Raw genomic sequence first — 20,988 nt, 5'->3', positions numbered from 1 at the left:
TGATGAAAAAGTCTATCTTTTCCTATTAATTCTACAAAATGATACCTTTTACCCAATTATAGTGTTACCGCAAAGTTAAATATTTTACAAGCTCATTTTCAACAGCAATAATATATTGAATGTATTTGTAAAATATTTTTTTAAAGAGAAAATCTATTATTTGATATTATATATACATTTAGACAATGCTAGGTTACGAATTTTGAAATAAGTGCAAGGCACACTATATTCTGAGGAAGGGTATGTATCTGTTACTGAAAATATTTTTTTATATCTACATTGAAAAAATTCCAAGTGCATATATTTTCACTTTGTAAATTTAAAATGCCACAATAGCCCTGATTAACATATTAGTTAACTATTAGATTAACTAAGCATCATTTGACAATAATGAATTTTGTACTTGTCATTTCAAAGAATTTTAAAAACAAAACTTGTTAGGATTAGTTAATCATCTAAGGACAGCAAGAAAAGAACAAAGTTAGTTTGAGGGTTTCACTGATACAGTTTTGCTTAACTTTGAGGAATAAGTTCATCATTACAAAAGCTATTAAACCATAAAAAAAAGAATCTGAAGCAGTTTCAGCTCTGGATCCAGATATTAAATTTTGTGACAAATTAATTGAAGGTATTTATACATACTTGGGAGTTGATGATATAACTTATGCAATATTACCTTTCACAATAAATTTCTCTACTCTGTCTAAAATGTTGTTGGAGTGTCAGTGTACAATTCAGTTGTTTAAACTTACCTCCTCAAAGAAAACTGTATTCCGTATGTATAGAAATATAAATTATATAAAGTATTTTAGACTTAGTCTGTATTTCATAATTTTTTCAGTAAACTCATAAACAATATGTATGAAAATTACCTTTCAAATAAATATGAGAACAGATTTTGAGATTTAATTGAAAAAAGTATTGATGTTAGAAGCATGCACTTCAATTGTTAAGAGGGAGTGGGAACACACAGCTATTTCACTGGACAAAAATTATTTTTTTGCTTACTTTATTATTGTTTGCTGTTTACAATTAGGGATGTGCAGTTAACACACCACAAGGAAAAAAAAACAGAAAAATCATTTTGAAAGAAAAAACAAATATACTGAACATAGACCAATTAAATTGTACAAAGACATGGGACTGGCTTTGATTTCAAAGTTTCAATTTTTTTTAAAGGATGAAATGCAACAGCTGTTTGACTTCCAAGTCTAAATAGGCACTGTAAAAATAAAATTTTAAAGTTGACATTTTCTTCAGCGCATGTCCCCAACCTAAACATTGCCAAACATGTTCAGTTCTGAAGAAGGAACTGAGAACTCAATCTTCTGGTGGTAATAAAAAGCCTGGAACCCACTCAACCTCTTTAAAAATGATTCAGTGCTGCTGTTTGACAGAATAAAACTAGAAGAGCTTATAAAGGTTTGAAAGCATCCAAAGCAAAGAGCACACTATAGTTTTGTTTACTATAACCTGTATTGGAGAAAAAAACATTTAAATCTATTATGTTGGTACATAAACCTGGTATCTTGAAGATAGATCTTTGAAAATATGTCTTACAAGTTTACTGGAGGAGAAGAAAAAAGGAAGCTGCTTCACTTATCATCAATTGAATTATCAATGGAAACGGATCAATTCAGACTTCATTATAACCATGTTTATACACTGTACATCTATCCTAGATGGATAAACATTGGAATTGCTCACTGGTGTCCCTTTTAATAACTGTAAACTAAACCACAGTATGCAACTTCATAGGAAGGTAAAGGATCAAGTGAATGTACAGCCAGTTATATCTCTCCTGCTTCACGCTCCTCTGAGCTTCTCCTGTCTTCTGATCGACCATTTGCACTTTCATAAGACCGCTTCCTTTCTTTGCAGTTTCGATCTCTTGGAGATTTTTCTCTGGGGCAACTTTCTTTGTCACGTGATGTTCTGTTACTATCTCTGGTTCGTTCTTGATCTCTGGAAGATCTTTCTTTTGATGATCTGAAGAAAAAATTAATGCATCTGAAAACGTACATTACTTTCATTTGATTTTAACTATTCATTAAGCCTAACAGAGCATAAAACAGCACAATTATCACTGTGTGTCATTTCCAAAACTGGAATGGAAAGAACACAGAGCCTAACAAAATTAGAACAAATATTAAACTGAAATCACTAATTTTATTTTTCAAGAATGTAAAAGTTGAGAAAGTCAAATGAATGCTATCCAGTGTATTTTTCTTATAGTAATTAATATTAGTATGGACACTGTTTAAAGTGTCACTAATATACAGAATGCTTCAGCTACTAGAAATGATGCAGATCTGCAATGCCACAGACTCAACTTACATTTACAGTGAGGGAAAAAATATTTGATGATCTGCTGATTTTGTATGTTTTCCCATTGACAAAGAAATGATCAGTCTGTAATTGTAATGGTAGGTATATTTTAACATTGACAGACAGAATAACAACAAAAAAAATCCAGAAAGAGGCATTTCAAAAAAGTTATAAATTGATTTGCATTTTAATGAGTGAAATAAGTATTTGATCCCCTATTGATCAGCAATATTTCTGGCTTAAAGGGAGTGCTTCTAATCTCTTGTTACCTATATAAAAGACACCTGTCCACAGAAGCAAGCACTGAATCAATTTCCAAACTCTCCACCATGGCCAAGACCAAAGAACTGTGGAAGGAAGGATGTCAGGAATAAGATTGTAAGACCTACAATAAGACCTACAAAGGCTGGAATGGGCTACAAGACTATCGCCAAGCAACTTGGTGAGAAGGTGACAACAGTTGCTGTGATTATTCGCAAATGGAAGAAACACAAAATAATTGCTAATCTCCCTCGGTCTGGGGCTCCATGCAAAATCTCATCTCGTGGAGGTTCAATGATCATGAGAATGGTGAGGAATCAGCCCAGAACTACATGGAAGGATTTTGTCAATGATCTCAAGGCAGCTGGGACCACAGTCACCAAGAGAACAATTGGTAACACACTATGCTGTGAAGGACTGAAATCCACAAGGTCCCCCTGCTCAAGAAAGCACATGTACAGGCCCATCTGAAGTTTGCCAATAAAACTCTGTATGATTCAAAGGAGAACTGGGTGAAAATGTTGTTGTCAGATGAGACCAAAATCGAGCTCTTTGGCATCAACTCCACTCGCCGTGTTTGGAGGAAGAGGAATGCTGCCTATGACCTCAAGAACACCATCCCCCTGTCAAACATGGTGCAAACATTATGCTTTGGGGGTTTTTTCTGTTAAGGGACAAGACAACTCAACGCATCAAAGGGATGATGGATGGGGCCACCGTCATATCTTGAGTGAGAACCTCTATCCTCAGCCAGGGCATTGAAAACGGGTCATGGATGGGTATTCCAGCATGACAATGACCCAAAACATACAACCAAGGCAACAAATGAGTGGCTCAAAAAGAAACATATTAAGGTTCTGGAGTGGCCTACCCAGTCTCCAGCTGTTGTGACTCAGGTTCCCGGACTCGACTCGGGAGGAGGATGATTCAGAGAGTGAGGAGGAGGAGCTGGCAAGGCCTGCTTCCCCTGGGCCCACTCCCTCCCTGGCACCCACCCAGGAGGAGGAGGAGGGGCTGGCAAAGCCTGATTTCCCCGGGCCTTCTTCTGATTTGGCAACGCCCCAAGAACAATCTTGGCTTGATGCGAGACTGCGCAGACGTGACCGGCGCGCAGCAGAGGCGGCGTTGGGACAAGGTCAGAGAATGTTGAGTCACGGAGCAACACCCCAGGGCTATAAAGCAGGAGGCGGAGCTTCCTGGCTTTTTGTCTTGGACAAAGCAGTGAATTTGTGCGGGCAAACTGTTTCAATGGAGGGAAGAATATGTTCGTGAGTGAATCTTGCCTTATCTAGAATTTCCTAGTTATCTCCAGAGATAACTGGCAGGCGCGTGGGTAGACGTGACGAGAACATCTCTATGCCAGAAGGAATCCAGCCAAATGTAAATAAACTTGAAAAGAAGGCCTTTGACTGACTTTTTGTTGAGAGTATTGGGAGGGGGAAACAGAACACCAGCCTTAATCCTATAGAAAATCTGTGGAGGGAGATGAAGGTTCGAGCTGCCAAATGTCAACCTCGGAACCTTAATGATTTGGAGAGGATCTGCAAACAGGAGTGGGACAAAATCCCTCCTGAGATGTGTGCAAACATGGTGGCCAACTATAAGAAATGTCTGACCTCTGCAATTGCCATCTAGGTTTTGCTACCAAATACTAAGTCATATTTTGCGAAAGGGTCAAATACTTATTTCACCCATTAAAATGCAAATCAATTTATATCTTTTTCAAAGATTTTTTTGTTGTTAATTCTGTCTCTCATTGTTAAAATAAACCTACCATTAAAATTACGGACTGATAATTTCTTTGTCAGTGGGCAAACATACAAAATCAGTAGGGAATCAAATACTTTTTCCCCTCACTGTAAGTAACATAGTTATAAAAGTTAAAGCTGAACTTGGAGATAAGACCTGAAGTTTTGACTAACTGAATAAACGGGCAAAAAAATCAAAAGAAAAAATGGGTTTTGAAATGTAATTTCAAGGAAGACTGAATGCTGAAAAAATACCAAGGACTTGATGAATTCACCTGAGACTGGCTTGTAAACAGAAATCAACCTTAACTTTACTGCCTACTTTAATTAGGTAAATGAAAACTAAACACATACTGAATATAAACTGACATAGCACATTTAAATGAGTTGAAATTATTCAAGACTGAACAAAGAGTCTCAAAGTGGAATATAAAACTAAAAATACTTGCTAAATTAAATTTAAAAATGTTACAAACCAAATCATGCTACCATGTTTCCCTGAAAATATGACATGTCCCGAAAATAAGGCCAAACCTGATTTTTGGGGTGGGCGTAAATAAACGCCTTCCCCTGAAAATAAGCCCTTGTGAAGGGGTGGGCGTGGTCAGCACAGGAGGCAGCCCTTCCCTTCCTTGGTCACCTCAGGGCTTCTCGGCTCCTTAATCGGATCAGCTGAGCCGCTCCAGTCACCATTCACAAAACAAACTGATTTGCGGGTGCTGGAGGCCAAGTAATGCACTCCACACGCCTCGCACCCTCCTTATCTAATGGTGACAAGTCACAGTAGGCAACTCCATCCATGGTACAGTTGCCTCATGGGTGCAGCTCTGGCCGGTGCCTCCAGCAAGCATGGCTGCTTTGCCATCGATTGCAGCCACTTCTACAGCAGGCCAAGCAATGCGCACCATGTGCCTTGCGCCGGCCTTCCGAAGGGTACTATAGCAGCAGCTATCCACAATTTTTTAACCCTTATTTCGTCCCAATTGTACTGGGCCACATGAGTTGGGACAAAATAAGGGTTAAAAAATTGTGGATAGCTGCTGCGACAGTACCCTTCAGAAGGCTGGTGCGAGGCGGGAGTTTCCTGCTGCAGAAGTGGCTGCACCAGAGAAGCGCTTTTGGGAGAGAAGGCAAAGGGGAAATGATCGCTTGCAAACTCCCACCCTGCTCCCACCTCTCCACCGGGCAGCCCCAGATGCCCAAAGCCCACACCTGCAACCCCTGGCAGCCCCAGACGCCCAAAGCCCACACCTGCCCGACTTCCTTTTCCATAGCACCAGCTCTTTGTTGAGGGGGATGGCAGGCATGGTGAGGAAGAAGCGAGACACGTGGAACGAGACTCCTCTTGCCGTCTCTTCTCCCCCTCTTGCCGGGCATGGCAGGGCTTCCTGCCCCTGCCCAAATTGGATGCAATTTGGGGGTGGCAGGTGGGGACAGGTGGGGCTGGGGAGATGTGAGATGTGTCTTACCTACCTTGCAGCTCCGTTGCATGTCTCGCTGTTGCCTTAAGGCAAACACGTTGCAGGGTAAAAAAAACACTTCTCATGAGTTAGAGAAGTTTGATCAAACTTGCGAGAAGTTTTTTTTAAACCCTACAACGTGTTTGCCTGCAGACAACAGTGAGACATGCGATAGAGCTGCAAGGCAGGTAAGATGTGCATCTCGCTCCACGTATCTTGCTTCTCCCCCGCCCCACGCCACCCCCCTCAATAAAGAGCCAGATGCTGTGGAGAAAGGAGTCGGGTGGGCGCAGGCTTTGGGCGTTTGGGGCTGCCGGGGGTCGCCCATTGGAGAGGTGGGAGCTGGGCGGGAGTTTGCAGGTGAGGGGGATGGATGGATGGATGGATGGGAGGCGGGCGAGTGCCAAGAACGTGGGGGAGATTCCCACCTTTGGTTGCCACAGCGAACAGTTGCCACAGCAGCGCAACACAGCAACAGCCATGAGGTGGCCATGTTTGCTGCCTCCTGCATCCCCAAAATAATAAGACCCCTGATAGTAAGACCAAGCCCTTATTTTGGGGTTCAAAAAAATATAAGACAAGGTCTTATTTTCAGGGAAACACGGTAGGATATTGAAATTTAGCCTACACTCTTATACTCACTTTTGATATGGCTTTTGAATTTATTGATGTTATTGGTGTTCCCTTCCAAGTTGATAAATATAGAATTTTATATTAAACTCTTAAAAAAGAACTTGCTGCAAAATATCTCCAGAATTCCATTTCAGTCTACTGCTAGTTTTTGATTTATGGTTGTTTAACAGCTGTTCAAAGTTACTAAGGCCTTGGAAAAAGGATCTTACACCATGTACTTCCATTTAAGGCTGATTGGCCATGTAGTTACAATTCAGTACTTGGACAATCTGTTTTTAGGCCTAGTTGCATCCTTTGGGTCACGCAACTGCAATTTGCTACCTTTTTTGCCAATTTCTAGCCAAAAAAATAATAATAAATCATTGGGGAAATCAGATTTGCTTAATGACCATGTGATTCGTTTAACGATTGCTGTAAAAATTGTTGTAAAATTGGGTCCAACTCAATCTATGGCTGCACAACGTTTACTACTCTCAACTGTGATCTTAAAGTCAATGACTACCTGTATTCTATTCAGTTTCCCATGTTCTTCTAAAATGACCTAGTGTTTTTATTGACAAGTGAGAATGTAACTTCTCACTGACTTATTAGAGTAGGGGTAGGGGTGAATTTGTCTCCTGAGATTTCTTCCCACTTCTTCAAACTGTGTCAATCTTCCAAACATGCTGATATTTCCTTGTTTGATTATAGCTACCCTAAGTTTGCACCTGAGTTGACTATAATTAAAAGCTTTTGAAGTACACTGTTCCAATGTACCTATAATAAACAAAATGAAAAAAAAACAAACACCCTCAGCTACTGTTGAAGATAGGTTGATGGCCTAGGTGTAATCTTTTCTGTTCAAAAGCTAACAAAATGGCAACTACTCATTAAAATATTACCTTTTTTTGGAATTGGGTTCTCTGCTTCTATCTCTGGGGCTCTGCCTGCTCCTTTGGTGACTGCGGCTGCGGCTGCGACTAGTAGAACGAGACCCATGACGATGTCGCCACGGACCTGAACGGGTTCTTTCTTTCGCTCACGGAGGATGACCGAGATCGATGTTCACGGCGATCTCGGGATCTAGATCTGAATTTTTTTTACAGTGGATGAGAAAAACTTAATAATTCAATTAATCCCTAACAATTCTATTAGGCTAGTCATAAAATGAAAATATTTTATTGGAACAATCTCTTTTGCCAAGATTTTGAAAAGTTTGGAGACTGCTGGGGTGCTTTATATGAAATAAGGAGTTATTTAATATTAAAGTTTAAAAGTCTTCAAGTTTAATTAATGGTGGTTGATTAAAAACAAAAACAACACTCTTGTTACATGCCACTGATCAGACTATGGCAGGCATACCCTAGTATTAAGCAGACACACCATTGAGGAATTTCTAACTTAAAATAAGTCAGAAGGAAATTGAAATAGAACACTTTAGATCTAGATATAAACAAATTTTCAACAGTTTAAAAACAGTAATCAGTTCAATTAAATAGCAGGTGACAGCATCTAACTAGTTTTGGGTGATCTTGTACAAACTAAGAGTTAGCTCTAGGCAGCACTTGGAAGAAAGACCATTAGGAAATTCCAAGGCTATTAGCAAAACTGCACATTTAAAAAAAAAAAGTAGCAAACCAATTTATTCTATTACCAAGAAAAAATACTTGAAACATACACTCTGTGAACAATTATTAGGCAAGCTGTATTTTTGAGGATTAATTTTATTATTCAACAACTACAGTGCTCTCGATCAATCCAAAATGTTAATAAACCTCAAACCTGAATATTTAAAAAAGTAAGAATGAGGTTATGGCTTTCTTAGGAGAACATCTATGCGTGCCTAATTATTGGGCAACTATTAGTGTGCAGAATTATTATGAAACTAAATGAAAAATGAAAATTTCCCCATCTCATTCATTTTCATCTGTTAAAGTGAAAATAATAAACAACTCAAAATTTACAAATAAACATTTCTGACAGTTCAAAAAAAAAATCAGTGACCAATATAGTGACCCTTCTTTTCAGTAACAGTCATAAGCCTTCAATTCATGGAGTCTGTCAGTTTCTTGATCTGTTGACGATCAACTTTTTGTGCAGCAGCAACTAAAGCCTCAGAGGTGTACTGTTTTCCTTCACCGTAAATCTCCCATTTAAGAAGGGTTCTCAAAAGGGTTTAGGGCAGGCAAGGAAGGGGGGTATGGTATTATTCTTTCATCTTTAAGACTTTTACTAGCTAGCCATGTAGTGGAGTATTTCAATGCATGTGATGGAGTATTGTCCTGCATAAAAATAATGGTGGCCTTGAAAGACACAGACTTTTTCCTATTCCACTGCTTGAAGAAAGTGTCTTCTAAAAACTGGCAGTAGGTTTGGGAGTTGATTTTGAGTCCACCTCCAACCCCAAAAGGTCCAACTAGCTCATCTTTAATAATACCAGCCCATACCAGTACCCCTCCTCCCCCTTGCTGGCATCTGAGTCGAAGTGGAGCTCTGTGCCCATTACAGATCCAGCCGCGGGCCCATCCATCTGGTCCATCAAGAATCACTCTTATCTCATCAGTTCATAAAACCTTTGAAAAATCTGTCTTCAGGTATTTCTTGGCCCAGTCTTGCCGTTTCAACTTATGTGTCTTTTTCAGTGGTGGTTGTGTTTCAGCCTTCCTCACTTTGGCTGTGTCTCTGAGCACTGAACACCTTGTACTTCTGGGCACTCCGGGTAGGTTGCAGTTCTGGAATATGACAGCACTGGAGGATAATGGATACCTAGTACCTTCACATTTGATTCTTCTCAAATCTTTGGCAGTTAATGTGCATCTTTTTTTCTCAACATGTTTCTGGCAACCCTTTTGACTATTTGCAACAAAACCTTTGATGGGTCTGTGATCATGCCCCAATATCTTAGCAATTTCAGGAGTGACGCATCCCTCTGAAAGACTTACAATTTTTGACTTTTCAATGTTAGTTAAATCTCTTTTTTAGCCCATTTTGCCTGAGGAAAAGAAGCTGCCTAATAATTATGCACACCTTGATATAGGGTGTTGATCTCCTTAGGCCACACCCTCCTTCATTACACAAATACACATCACCTGATATGCTTATATCCACTAAGCATTCAAGTTTATATAACTTGGAGGTGGAAAATATGCATAAAAATGATAGTCAAAATACTCATTTGCCTACTAATTGTGCACAGGGTGTACATGCATATAGCAGGAGTCAAATGTGAGTCTAAATAGTTTCTGTGGGGTCTTTGGTGCTCTTTGAATTTGGTAGTTTTCTTGCAGATGTTTCATTACCACAATGAGCTAGTTAATAAATGAGCGCTGATAATGTTACCTAATTTGATAATGAAAGGTCTGTAAGAAAACTACTAAGCTCAGAGAGACCAAGGACCCCCAGTTCAACCCTGATCTTCAAATATTTTCTTCTACTGGTAAGAAGTCTTATCTTCTGTTTTAAACTTCAAGTAACATTTGGAGAAATGTTATCTACTACCTTATCAAAATCTTTAAAACTCAGCATTGTTAACTGTTATTGTATCTACAGTTAACTAAAGTATTTGCTTTTGGAGCTTTGGAAACGGTAACCTTGTGTAATATCATAAAAGTAAACATATTCTATTTTTATTATGGCTATTTTCAGGGTGGATTTGATTTAAATCACCATTTTTAAAGAGCAACTGTCATCTCTGTCCTGCATTGGCTCCTCTGACTCGCTGTTGACTCACCAACAGTCCCAATATTGCAGAATATACAGCCTCATGCTACACATCTAAGCTCCATTTCATGCTGAATAAACCAAATTATTAATGTATCTTAAATAGAAAACTATCTTTAGATAGATTTTTACTCCAAAAGCATTTTATTAAAATAAATTCAATAAAAAAATCCGATTTAAATAAAAAATATCCAATTTGAATTAAAATTCAGGGTTTTTTATTTTTTTTTAAAAAAATCATTGATTTTTATCTACCCTGGGTTTATCCAATAAACCCAGTGATAGTACTTCTAAAAAAAACCCACATGGCCTCAGAAATGGATTTCAGAGTTAGATTTTTAAACTCTTTTAGAAGACTAATACTAGGGGGATGGGGGCCTTGGATTGAGATTTGCATCTGGAAGCTCAAGCAGAAATTTTGACAGAATGTTTCAGCCATCAAGTTGATATGTCAATATTATCCATTCCTGGTGGCATCAGACCTGACTCCAATAAAAATTGTCTCTGTTACATCCAGCCAGAATTGTTCAACTTGATGCTATCTTTGGGGTTTTCAAAAACTATGCAGCAGTGAGAATACTAGTGAGCACTCTCTTGCTGGACTATAATTCACTAGAACATTACAGGTAATGGTACGGCACTAATTACTAGTTTGCTTCTAGGTCCAATTCATAATGCTGTCTATGACCTTTAATGAGTAGATTATGGGCTCCCTGAAATCTGATAGTGTCAATCACTATCTTCCTGGAGACAAAGAAATGTTTTCTTAGTGGCTGGACCAATAAGGCACTTCTAGCTCAGTAAGATGAGCACTCCCTCTAGTGGCATTTCATTTTTAGGTAGGCATTTATATTCACAGGCAATGCAAATTTTAGAAAATCTGCATCTGCCTATTTTGTAAGTTTTATTAGATTTATTTAAAACTCCCCTGACTTAAAAATTGTCTCAAGTATTTACTGTATGTTGTATAATTATGGTACAAAAAATCACAATCAGTTTGCTTTAAGGAAAACCTTTCTTAATTTTTGTTAGATATAATTGTTTATATTCACAGAGAGAAAAAAAGACCATCTTACCTTTTGGGGTTCTTGCTGTGAGAACGAGATCTAAGAATAAAGAAAAAATAAAGATGAATTTATATAAATTGCAAATGGAATTATCACCTGCACTATTAAGATGTCTCACAGAACACAACCACAGACATTTGTAACAAATTGGAGCTTTACTTTTCAAATGTCTTTAACTATTCAAAAAAATAATTCCAGGGAATCTTGTAAACATGATATATCAAATGGTTTATCTCACATTAATATGGTTATAAATAATGATAAAAATCTTAATGAACATATTGGGAAAGATAAATATATATATGAACATTATTTCACGATTGATATATGTATTTAACATTTATTTGTATTTTTTATCAAATTTAGAAATTGTCCCTCTCCCTCACAAAGCAATTAATATCAACATACAGGTAGTCCTCGACTTACGGATCTTTTAGTGACCATTCACAGTTACAACAGACACCCCAACAGGTACTTATGTCCCAGTTCCAAAGTTGCCCTTATGACTGACTGCAGAGATGCTACAGCAACCCACCTATTCCTCACCCATCGTGCCCCACTAGGTCCCCACAGGCACTGGGCCTGCTTTGCCACCCCACTGGGTTCCACACACTCCTCCCCACCCCTGGCCACTGTTTGCTCACTTATCTTTCAAGAAAAGATAAGGTAGAAAAGGAGGTCAGGCTACTCTGTTGCTGGGCCACATGGCATAATCACTTTTCATCACTAGTCTTGGCTCCCCCAGGATTAGCTAGGCTAGCACTGCTAATACTGGGAGAGCTAAGGCTGGTGCTACCGAGGAGAAAAACTGCTAGCTTTCCTCTCATCACTTGTCTTAGTTCCCCTAGTATTAGCATAAAATTAGCATAGCTAACACTAGGGAGCTAAAATTGTGTACCCATGCAGGATTTTGATTATGCGACATGGCCCAGCAATAGAACGGCTTATCCTCTTTCCCTACCTGACTTCCTGAGCTCTGAGGATCTTTGAAACATAAATGTGCAATTGTAATGGAGTGGGGTAGGGAGGAGGCCCATAGGGTTATGGTGATCCTTGGGAGGCATGATGTAGGTGGGCTTGTGCCTGCATTAGGCTTCTCAAGGTCACTCCCACCTGAGGCATTCCCTGCTCCACTTCGCAACTTGCAACCCGCATGTTTATTTAACAAATAAATTGGGCAGAGCAGGGATGGAGGGGAGGATCATTAATGAGGCCTTTCTGACTTTTGAACATAATAGGCAGGCTCCATTACCGTCGTAACTCGAAGAGTATCTTTATTTTAATGTTAATATTTTAAAGATAACTCAAACAAATAAGAGTTTAAATAAAGATTTTCTTTATTTAATTACTGTCATATCAATCTGATTTTCAAATTTATTAGTTGGTATTTAGCATTTTTAAATGGAATTTAAGTGACTAAGTTGAAAAGTCATTATGTGGACAATTATTATTTGTTCCTATGATTTGTTCACATGATTCATGTGTGTACCTATAATTCTATTGTATTTCTCGTAAGGAATATTTGGAAATAGGACATATATTCATTCTTATTCATATAATAAATATATGCACAGGGATAATTCCAGTTTGAAAACTACAACTAATTTTTTGAAGGAGTAGATAATTAACTAATAGGTATTAACATTAATAATTATTTACTTCATTTAAGTTAATGCAAAAAAATAGATTGTTCATAACTTCAAAATAAAAATATTTACTCAAATCATTTCCGTTCACAATTTGGTGTAGGCACATTACTATGATCAGAAATTCTACTATCAACATTTGCATGTATTTTAGATGATTCTAATTTTATTGACTAATCTAGAATGGACTGTTTTAAAACTACAGACAAATACAAAGAATATCACTAGTGTGGAGGTTAGCTGTTTCCAAAAAATCTGTAGTCAGCATATCCTGTATTAGCAAATTAATGGCTTAATGGCCTTAAAGAATATCTTATGATTTTAAAAGGAGATTAATTCAAGAAACCCTTTTTCATTTTATAATAATAATAATAATGATGATGATGATTTAATTTTTATACCGCCCTTCTCCCGAAGGACTCAGGGCGGTTTACAGCCAGCTAAAAACAACAGTAAATAATACAATGTACAATTAAAACCAATTTTAAAAAACCTATTCAATTTGGCCCATAATTATTGGCTACTCCAGAGAACATTTAAAAGAAACACTTGTTAACCTCAGAATTAGGAAATGTAAAATGATGGAGGGGGTCCCATTATTGTCCTGTTTTGGTTTAATGTCCATAGATTTGTTAACATAGTTTTAAGCCAGTGGTTCTCAACCTTTATAGTGCTGCGACCCCTTTAATACAATTCCCCATGATGTGGCGACCCCAACCGTAAAATTATTTTCGTTTTGAATTTATCGCGCCTGAAGCCACATTGGCTAGTGATCTGAACTGCTTGCGATTGCCTTGAGGACAGAGGCATTAAAGCGGAGACTCCTCCCCTATTAAGTTTATCGCGCCTGAAGCCAGATTAGGCTAGCGATTGGGAGTGATTGCAGCTGGCTTGAGAGGGAGACATCAGAGCAAAGATTTCTCTCTTTTTTAATTCATCGCGCCTGAAGCCGAATTCGGCTAGCGATTTGAAGAGCCTGCAGCTGTCTTGTGGAGTCAACCATTGGAGTGCGATTCTTCGACTCGCAAGTATACTTCCCATATTTCCGATGGTCTTTGGCGATCCCTGGCAAATCGTCATTCGACCCCCAACGGGGTCCCGACCCACAGGTTGAGAACCACTGTTTTAAGCGGAGTAAAACAGACAATGTAGTGTAGTGGTTAAAATGCAGAATTTGCACCAATGATGCTAGGTTCAAATCCATGGTCCCTGTCACTGTTTCCTAGCCTAACTTGATAGACAGGGATGTTTGGGGAAAACAGAGTTTATGGATATTGTCTTAACCCTCAAATGCTGAAATATAAATCTAACTAATAGTTACAATGTGAATGTGATTCTGTATTGTACACTAATCAAGCATGGAATACAGCAAAAAAAAAAAAAAACTTTGGAAAGATAGCAGTACCCCGATGCATAATCATGGACTGATTATATTTGTTCATTCTCTGCTTATGAACTGGTTGGGTAATGATATAATGAAAGATTGAACAATGGTATTCCATGGGGTCACATTTTAATGCTGTTTATAATAGCTGAGTTGCTTCCCATATATATTATAATATGTTCTTGCTCTTTTTTCCTTCCCTTTTTGTTTTGTATTTCATTTTGAATACTATAGCAATAAAAATAAATCCAGAAATCACACACTAATGAAACATTCAAAAGTCTATGTGCATATTTTACTTCATCAAAACAAAACGTTTTGCATTCTAAAGATGAAGTACATGGGGATATCAATCTAATATTTAATTTCAGTTTTATTTTTAGCAGCAACTTGAAGCTGCGGGATCAATGTATACTTATGCAGGACTCTTAATTATAAAAGCAAAGTCAAAGAACAGTTAGTATGACAATAAGAAGTAATAGAGTTCCACCTTCTTAACTTCTCTCTTTCTTCTTTCTCCCTTTCTTCTCTCCGCTTTAAACGTTCCTGATTTCGTTTCTCCTGTTTGTCAGCCACAATTCTCTGAAATCATTTTAAAAATAAAGATAAGAAATTTCAAATATTGAAATATTATATGAACCGGGTCTTGAGCCCTTTGGAACTGGGCCGTGAAAGTGGCGGATGAGCACGCACGCTTATCTCCACTTGTGCAAGTGGCAGGAAGTGTGCATGCGCACTCCATTTGTGCAGCACTTGCCTGCTGCTTGTGCAAATAGAGCTGCATGCACTTGCTCGCCATTCATGCAGAACCATCCCCTCTCCCCCACCTCCAGTCCGCAAAGCTAGAAAGGTTAGGAAACTCTAATATAAACCATTAAGAATATATATGTATAAGACAAAATTACTTTTTCTCACCCACTGGCAGCATTATTCTAATCTGTCCCAATATTATTGCCAATTACTTTACCATTTCTTTTATAAACTTTAACTGAACTCACACATAACGAAAAGAGCAAATTAATTTTGGTCCATAGTTACCAAAAATTAAAATCTAGAGAATAGCTAAAAGCAGGAAAATAAATGACTATAAATAAAATTGCTAATAATGTATAAGTCATACGTACAATAATGTACGTATAAAACAACGTAATTCTTTCATAAACATATAATAATAGTTTTGCTAGATCAAGGTAGGGTCATCTTAATCCAGATTTTGTTTCACATTATGGACTCTGGGGTGCTCAGAGGCAATAGATGGACTAGATATACCCTTCCAATCTTTTGTTATTAAGTTTGATTTGAATGATAAGAGAGCTTATGATAATACAGCTTGTATTTTGGGTATTTGCTTATATTTACTCTTTTAATCTTTGTAAGGGTTATAATCTGCTCAGAACCTCCCCTTTAGCAACTCAAGATGGTATACAGTATTCCCCTTTCCCATTTCCCCCTACAACTGTTTGAGATTCATTATTGGAGTGGACTTGAAGGTCTGGTCCTAAATTCAATATTCAAGCTCTTTAATTCCACTTCTTGGCTTGTGGCATTTAATGCAGGGCACACTCTTTAGAGATGTCCAAAATGTTAAAATTTTGAAATAGGACATTTTGCACTCAAATACAGTATTTAGGGGACACGGTGGCTCAGTGGCTAGGACGCTGACCTTGTCGATCAGGCCAGCAGTTCAGCAGTTTGAATCCCTAGTGCCATGTGAGCTCCCGTTACTTGTCCCAGCTTCTGGCAACCTAGCAGTTCAAAAACACGTAAAAATGCAAGTAGAAAAGTAGGGACCACTTTGGTGGGAAGGTAACACCACTCTGCGTCTTCGGCATTTAGTTGTGCCTGCCACATGACCAGAGAGATGTCTTTGGACAGCGCTGGCTCTTCACCTTAGAAACGGAGATGAGCACCGCCGCTAGAGCCGGAAACGACTAGCACGCATGTGCGGGGGAACCTTTATCTTTACAGTATTTAGAGTGTGAAACCATTGCATAACTTTATTACACACAATGTCCTTGTTAAAAATACTGGTATGAATTTTTTAAAATATAAAATGTTATTAAAAATTACAGCTAAAAAGATAAAAAAAAAATTAAAAAAAAATGAATAAAAAATAGAAAGTGCAGAAAAGAAAATATTGTGAAGAAATATGTTAAAAATAACTCCTCCTTTCCTTACAAGTCTAAGCAAATTTAGTAATTTATTGTTTTTTCTTAAAATGCAACCAACAATCTCTTCTTCCACAACCCATCTCTTATCTATAAACAAATTCTTGAAGTCTCCCCATTTTAGTCCTCATCAGCGTAAGAGCATTAAGGGTCACCAGAGGTAACAATGTATCTGTTTTAACTTTGATCAAATAAACCAAGTCCGTATTCCTACTTTTTAATAATCTTGACCTTTATCCTTTTAAATAGTGTCTTGGAATTTGATGTTTTAAAACTTGTTCTTTGTCCCGTCTCAAAAAAATCCTGTTTTAACAAGGTTTAACAAGCCTAGGAAAATTATTCAGGTCACTCTTTTGATTTGTTATTTATATATATATCCCTTTTAATTATTAACACATCAGTTAGTTTGTTTTATATCTACAATGTAGCATTTTTTTCCTATATCATTCTTGTAGCCTGTCATTTTAAAATCTGATTTTAGATCAGAAATCAATCTTGTCAGGTAAAACGTGTTCCTCTTTCATAACATCTTTTAGACATAGTCTATCCATTGAGATAGACACTCTTAAAACTTACATCTGGATACAGTATTCAAAAATATTGTTTAACATATCTAAGGTTAAAATATTTTTCTTCATTGTAAATCAGATTAAGGGTTCTTCTCCTTTAATTGTCATCTTTTGTTCCTTCTGATTCCTTCTAACATCCAACTTTCAAGTTCTCATCCTATCATGCTTTTTAAAGAATTTAAAACAAAAGCATTTTCCCATGGAAATTATAATTAATTCCAAAATCTTATTCTAAACCCATCTGGACCTACAGTCCATTTGTAGCTTTCCAAAATCAAAATTCTAGTCACCCTTTACTGTTTATTCTTAAATTTGTGTTTAAAACTTAATTTAAGAAGTGAAGGAAACTCAGTCAGTGCTATAAAAACTTGTTAGTCTAAAGCAGGGGTGTCAAATTCAAGACCTGCGGACTGAAAACTCAAGGCCTGCGAGGTGGTTAGATCCGGCCCATAGGGCCATCCTGGAAACAGGTAAAGACTGACCTGCAGCACCTTGGTCTGGCCCAGGCCGACCGGGCTCTGATCTGTAACTTGGTGTCGGCTATCTGGACCAGACTGCGGCGAGCCTTAGATCTGCAGCACTGCCTCACCCCCTGGGTATGCACACAGGAGGCGGTGAGCGCGCAGGGCTTGGCATTCCTGGGGAATGTGTTCTTCCTTTCACCCAGGAGGCCAGCCCTCACATGCTCGCTGCCTCCTACGTGCATGGCCAGGGGTAGGTGCCGAGATGGCGCTGCAGACCTAAGACTGGCCATGGGCCAGCCCGGATAGCTATCACCAGGTTGCAGATCAGCGCCCCGCTCACTGGCCTTTTATTGGAACCATCCCACCCCCACATGGGAAAGCCACGCTGCCAATCTCTCTGCCTTCCCCTCGTCCCTTCCAAGGAGATGGCAAGGAGACAGAATGGGAACTTTAGGCTCATGGGGCTTCTGCCTGCCAGGTGTGATGGGCGATAGGTGATCGCCGGGAAATGCAGCAGGCAAGTGGCTGTGGAATGCGGCTTCTGGCATTGCAGAGGGTGGGGGGAGTGTGGAAAAAAAGGGTGTACAAGGAAAACGTGCTCTATGCATAGATCAAGGGCAAGACCTGTGAGGGGAACAACAACCCGTTAGGCGGTTGTGGCAGTAGCCAGAGCACATGGCATGGGATAGAGCAGGCACGTCTGGTGGTCCGCATGATGTGCCTACCTCCATTTTGCTGGATCCCCATTGGCACCATGGCCGCCCATGCCCAGCCAGGATCGAGTGCCTCTCCTCGATCTCTGCTGGGCCTGGGCGGTCATGGCACTGATGGGGATCCGGTTTTCCCCACTCGTGGTAGCCTTTTGACTGTTGGGCCTGGGCATGCTCTACCACCTCTACTTGGCCTTTCTAGCTGGCTGCTTTGCCTCCTTCATGCTTCTTCCCATTCACATTCTTCTCAAAAAACACCTATCCATTAATTCTCCTGTTTGCTTGCCCTGGTCAGAGTCTCCCAAACTCTCTCTTCATTATAAAGGTGCTGACCTAGATTGTATTTTTGGCTGAAGAATGCGACACCAGCTATTAGTTAATCATTTTATCAGTAACTCATGTGTAGCTCCAAGCCTATGCTCCCAGACTCTATGTGTCAGGGTTCCAAGGAACACACCCAACAAAATAAAGCTCTGAGGCTTGAGGTTCCTCAAAGTTCCAATTTATTAGAGATGTCATGTTGCTACAGCTGGGAAAACCCAAAACTGAAAGCTTCCAGGTTTTCCACACCCAGTTGGCAGTTTACAGCCCCGACCCACACCCACAAGTTCATCACATTGTCCAATCAACTCTTCACACTAAATGGGATACAATCTTCAGGCAGTCTCCATCAGACGCAGGATGTCCCTGAATATGGAATGTTGTTATGACTAACTTTCTACCGCTCCAACAACAACCCTCTCCCAACTTCCCCAGCTAAAATATGTGGCAGTTAAGAAGCAAAAAGAAAACTGCCTTCCAAAACTGACACTATGCTTAGAAAGTTGGAAAACACCTGGACAGAAAAAAAGCACATATAACATCATTCAATTGCCAAACACTCTCTTAACAGTCACTATCAAACTCCAAAAACTCTCCAGCTTGTACCTGTTTGTACTTACACCTCAGTGGTGTAGGGTTCTGATGACTCCCACCATGACTCCTGGACTGTGCAGTATATATTAAGGAAGACAGAAGCCTTAACAGTGAAGTTTATAGAAATCCCCCCCAGATTAATATTTACGTTTTGATTCTCATCATCCATTGGAGCACAAAATGGAAGCCATCAGAACCCTACACCATCGAGTTGAAGGCCTGCCTACCAGCAAAGATGGAAAAGAAAAAGAACTAAACTAAAACACATCAAGGAAGCCCTCAGAACATGTGGTCTGTAGAGATTCTCAGTCATCCAGGTCATGGTTGTCCCAAAGGTGCTTTTTCAGGAGGCAACTGGACTCAAAAGGAAAAAAAAAGCCCAGTTGCCTCCTGAAAAAGCACCTTTGGGACAACCATGACCTGGATGACTGAGAATCTCTACAGACTTTTAGCTATACAATTTGGGATGAACACCCTTCGAATGGTGAGGGAGTACGAATGGATTTCCAGAGAAAAAATTGCAAACTACAGGACCAGAAGCACTAGTCAGGTGACCCGGAGGACACAGATAAACCTCCAAGTGCTTCAATGACCCTCTAAAAGGATTCAAATGACCAGCTGTCTGCAAGGAATATAAATCCTTCCATTCCCCACTATCTTGCCAGAGCTCAAGAAGCTTCTTGGATGAGAAGTGAAACGTCTTCAAAGAAAAAAATCAAAGTCCAGTTGCCTCCTGAAAAAGCACCTTTGTGACTCAGAATGTGTAGTTATCCGACCTGCTGTCTGCAAGGAGTATAAACCCTTCCATTCCCCTCTATTCAATCAGAGCTGAAGAAGCTTCTTGGATGAGAAGTGAAACGTCTTTAAAAAAAACAGACCAGAAAGTCCAGTTGCCTCTTGAAAAAGCACCTTTGGGACAACCATGACTTGGATGGCTAAGAATCTCCATAGACATTTTGGAACTATACTCCTACACCTCTGATTTAGTCAGTTAAATACGAATTTAAGTTAACTTCTTGTTTGAAAGGCAGTAAAGGGCTATTTATACTATTTTTTTGAGGAAGCTCCTCTTTCTCAGCTTCATCATATTAATTTCAAGTATAGTATCAACAGGACATTACTGAAGTAGTCTGATAATTAACAGTTCACAATGGAAAAGAGTAATATATACTTACCCTTAGTTCTTCAAGCTTTTCTCTTATTTCAATAAAACCCAAGTGTAGTTTTCCTCCAAAATGATCAGCAAGCCGTCTGTCATTGTCATGTAGGCCAAGATAGGCTGAGCATACTTCACAGACCCGTAGCTTTTGCTGCTGGAAACTGGAAGCAGGCATGGAATTCCGGTACACTTCCTAGAAGACGCATCATAATATGTCTCTTAAGCTATGAACAACTTACATTCTTAGTAAGTACAGAATCAACAATAGCTGATTAATTTGGTTCTTTGTATGTGTTGTGTGCTAGTTTTCCTGATTAAAATGCAACAAACAGAAGGTATTGTAAGAGTAGTAACTGCTATCTGTAAATAAGCAAAATTCTTCATCTGCACTATTTTCTTCACTTTCCCTTTTAAGAAAATGTATTTCCCAACTGAAACAATATTTTGTGGCAAATTAAAACCACTGAGTATGTTCCATCCTTTTATGAATGTTTTAAAATACTTCTGGTACTAAGGAATTTTGCTCAGGGATATAACAAGTGATAGTTTACCAGAATCAGTTTAAGGAAATATTATGACATGTAGAGGGATTCTTTTCTCTGTGCCAGGATTCATAAAGGGAAAGTAGCACAAGTTCATTGTGCCTAGTATACAATTGAGATGAGCCACAAATAAAATAAAGTTAAACAATTGGGGTATGTGTGTGTGCGCGCGTGTGTATTTATTGAAATTTTGAGAACAATGAATATAGTTTAAATATTCTTTTAACTAACAACT

At 38.8% G+C, this 20,988-nt stretch overlaps 1 protein-coding gene across 1 annotated transcript in view; it reads right to left on the bottom strand.

Annotated features, from left to right (window-relative positions):
• Positions 1-992: 992 nt before the first annotated feature.
• The window catches only part of LUC7L2 (LUC7 like 2, pre-mRNA splicing factor), a 60,765-nt gene continuing 40,769 nt past the window's right edge, over positions 993-20,988 (bottom strand). Inside the window, 6 exon segments of the mRNA XM_058190198.1 lie at positions 993-1,989; positions 7,312-7,440; positions 7,442-7,498; positions 11,206-11,235; positions 14,717-14,808; positions 20,228-20,404. Of these exon segments, the coding sequence (XP_058046181.1) occupies positions 1,791-1,989; positions 7,312-7,440; positions 7,442-7,498; positions 11,206-11,235; positions 14,717-14,808; positions 20,228-20,404 (684 nt within the window). The 3' untranslated portion in view covers positions 993-1,790.

Source organism: Ahaetulla prasina, chromosome 7, assembly GCF_028640845.1.
Source record: "Ahaetulla prasina isolate Xishuangbanna chromosome 7, ASM2864084v1, whole genome shotgun sequence".
Lineage (NCBI taxonomy): Eukaryota > Metazoa > Chordata > Lepidosauria > Squamata > Colubridae > Ahaetulla > Ahaetulla prasina.
This window is presented reverse-complemented; position numbering and strand designations above follow the sequence as displayed.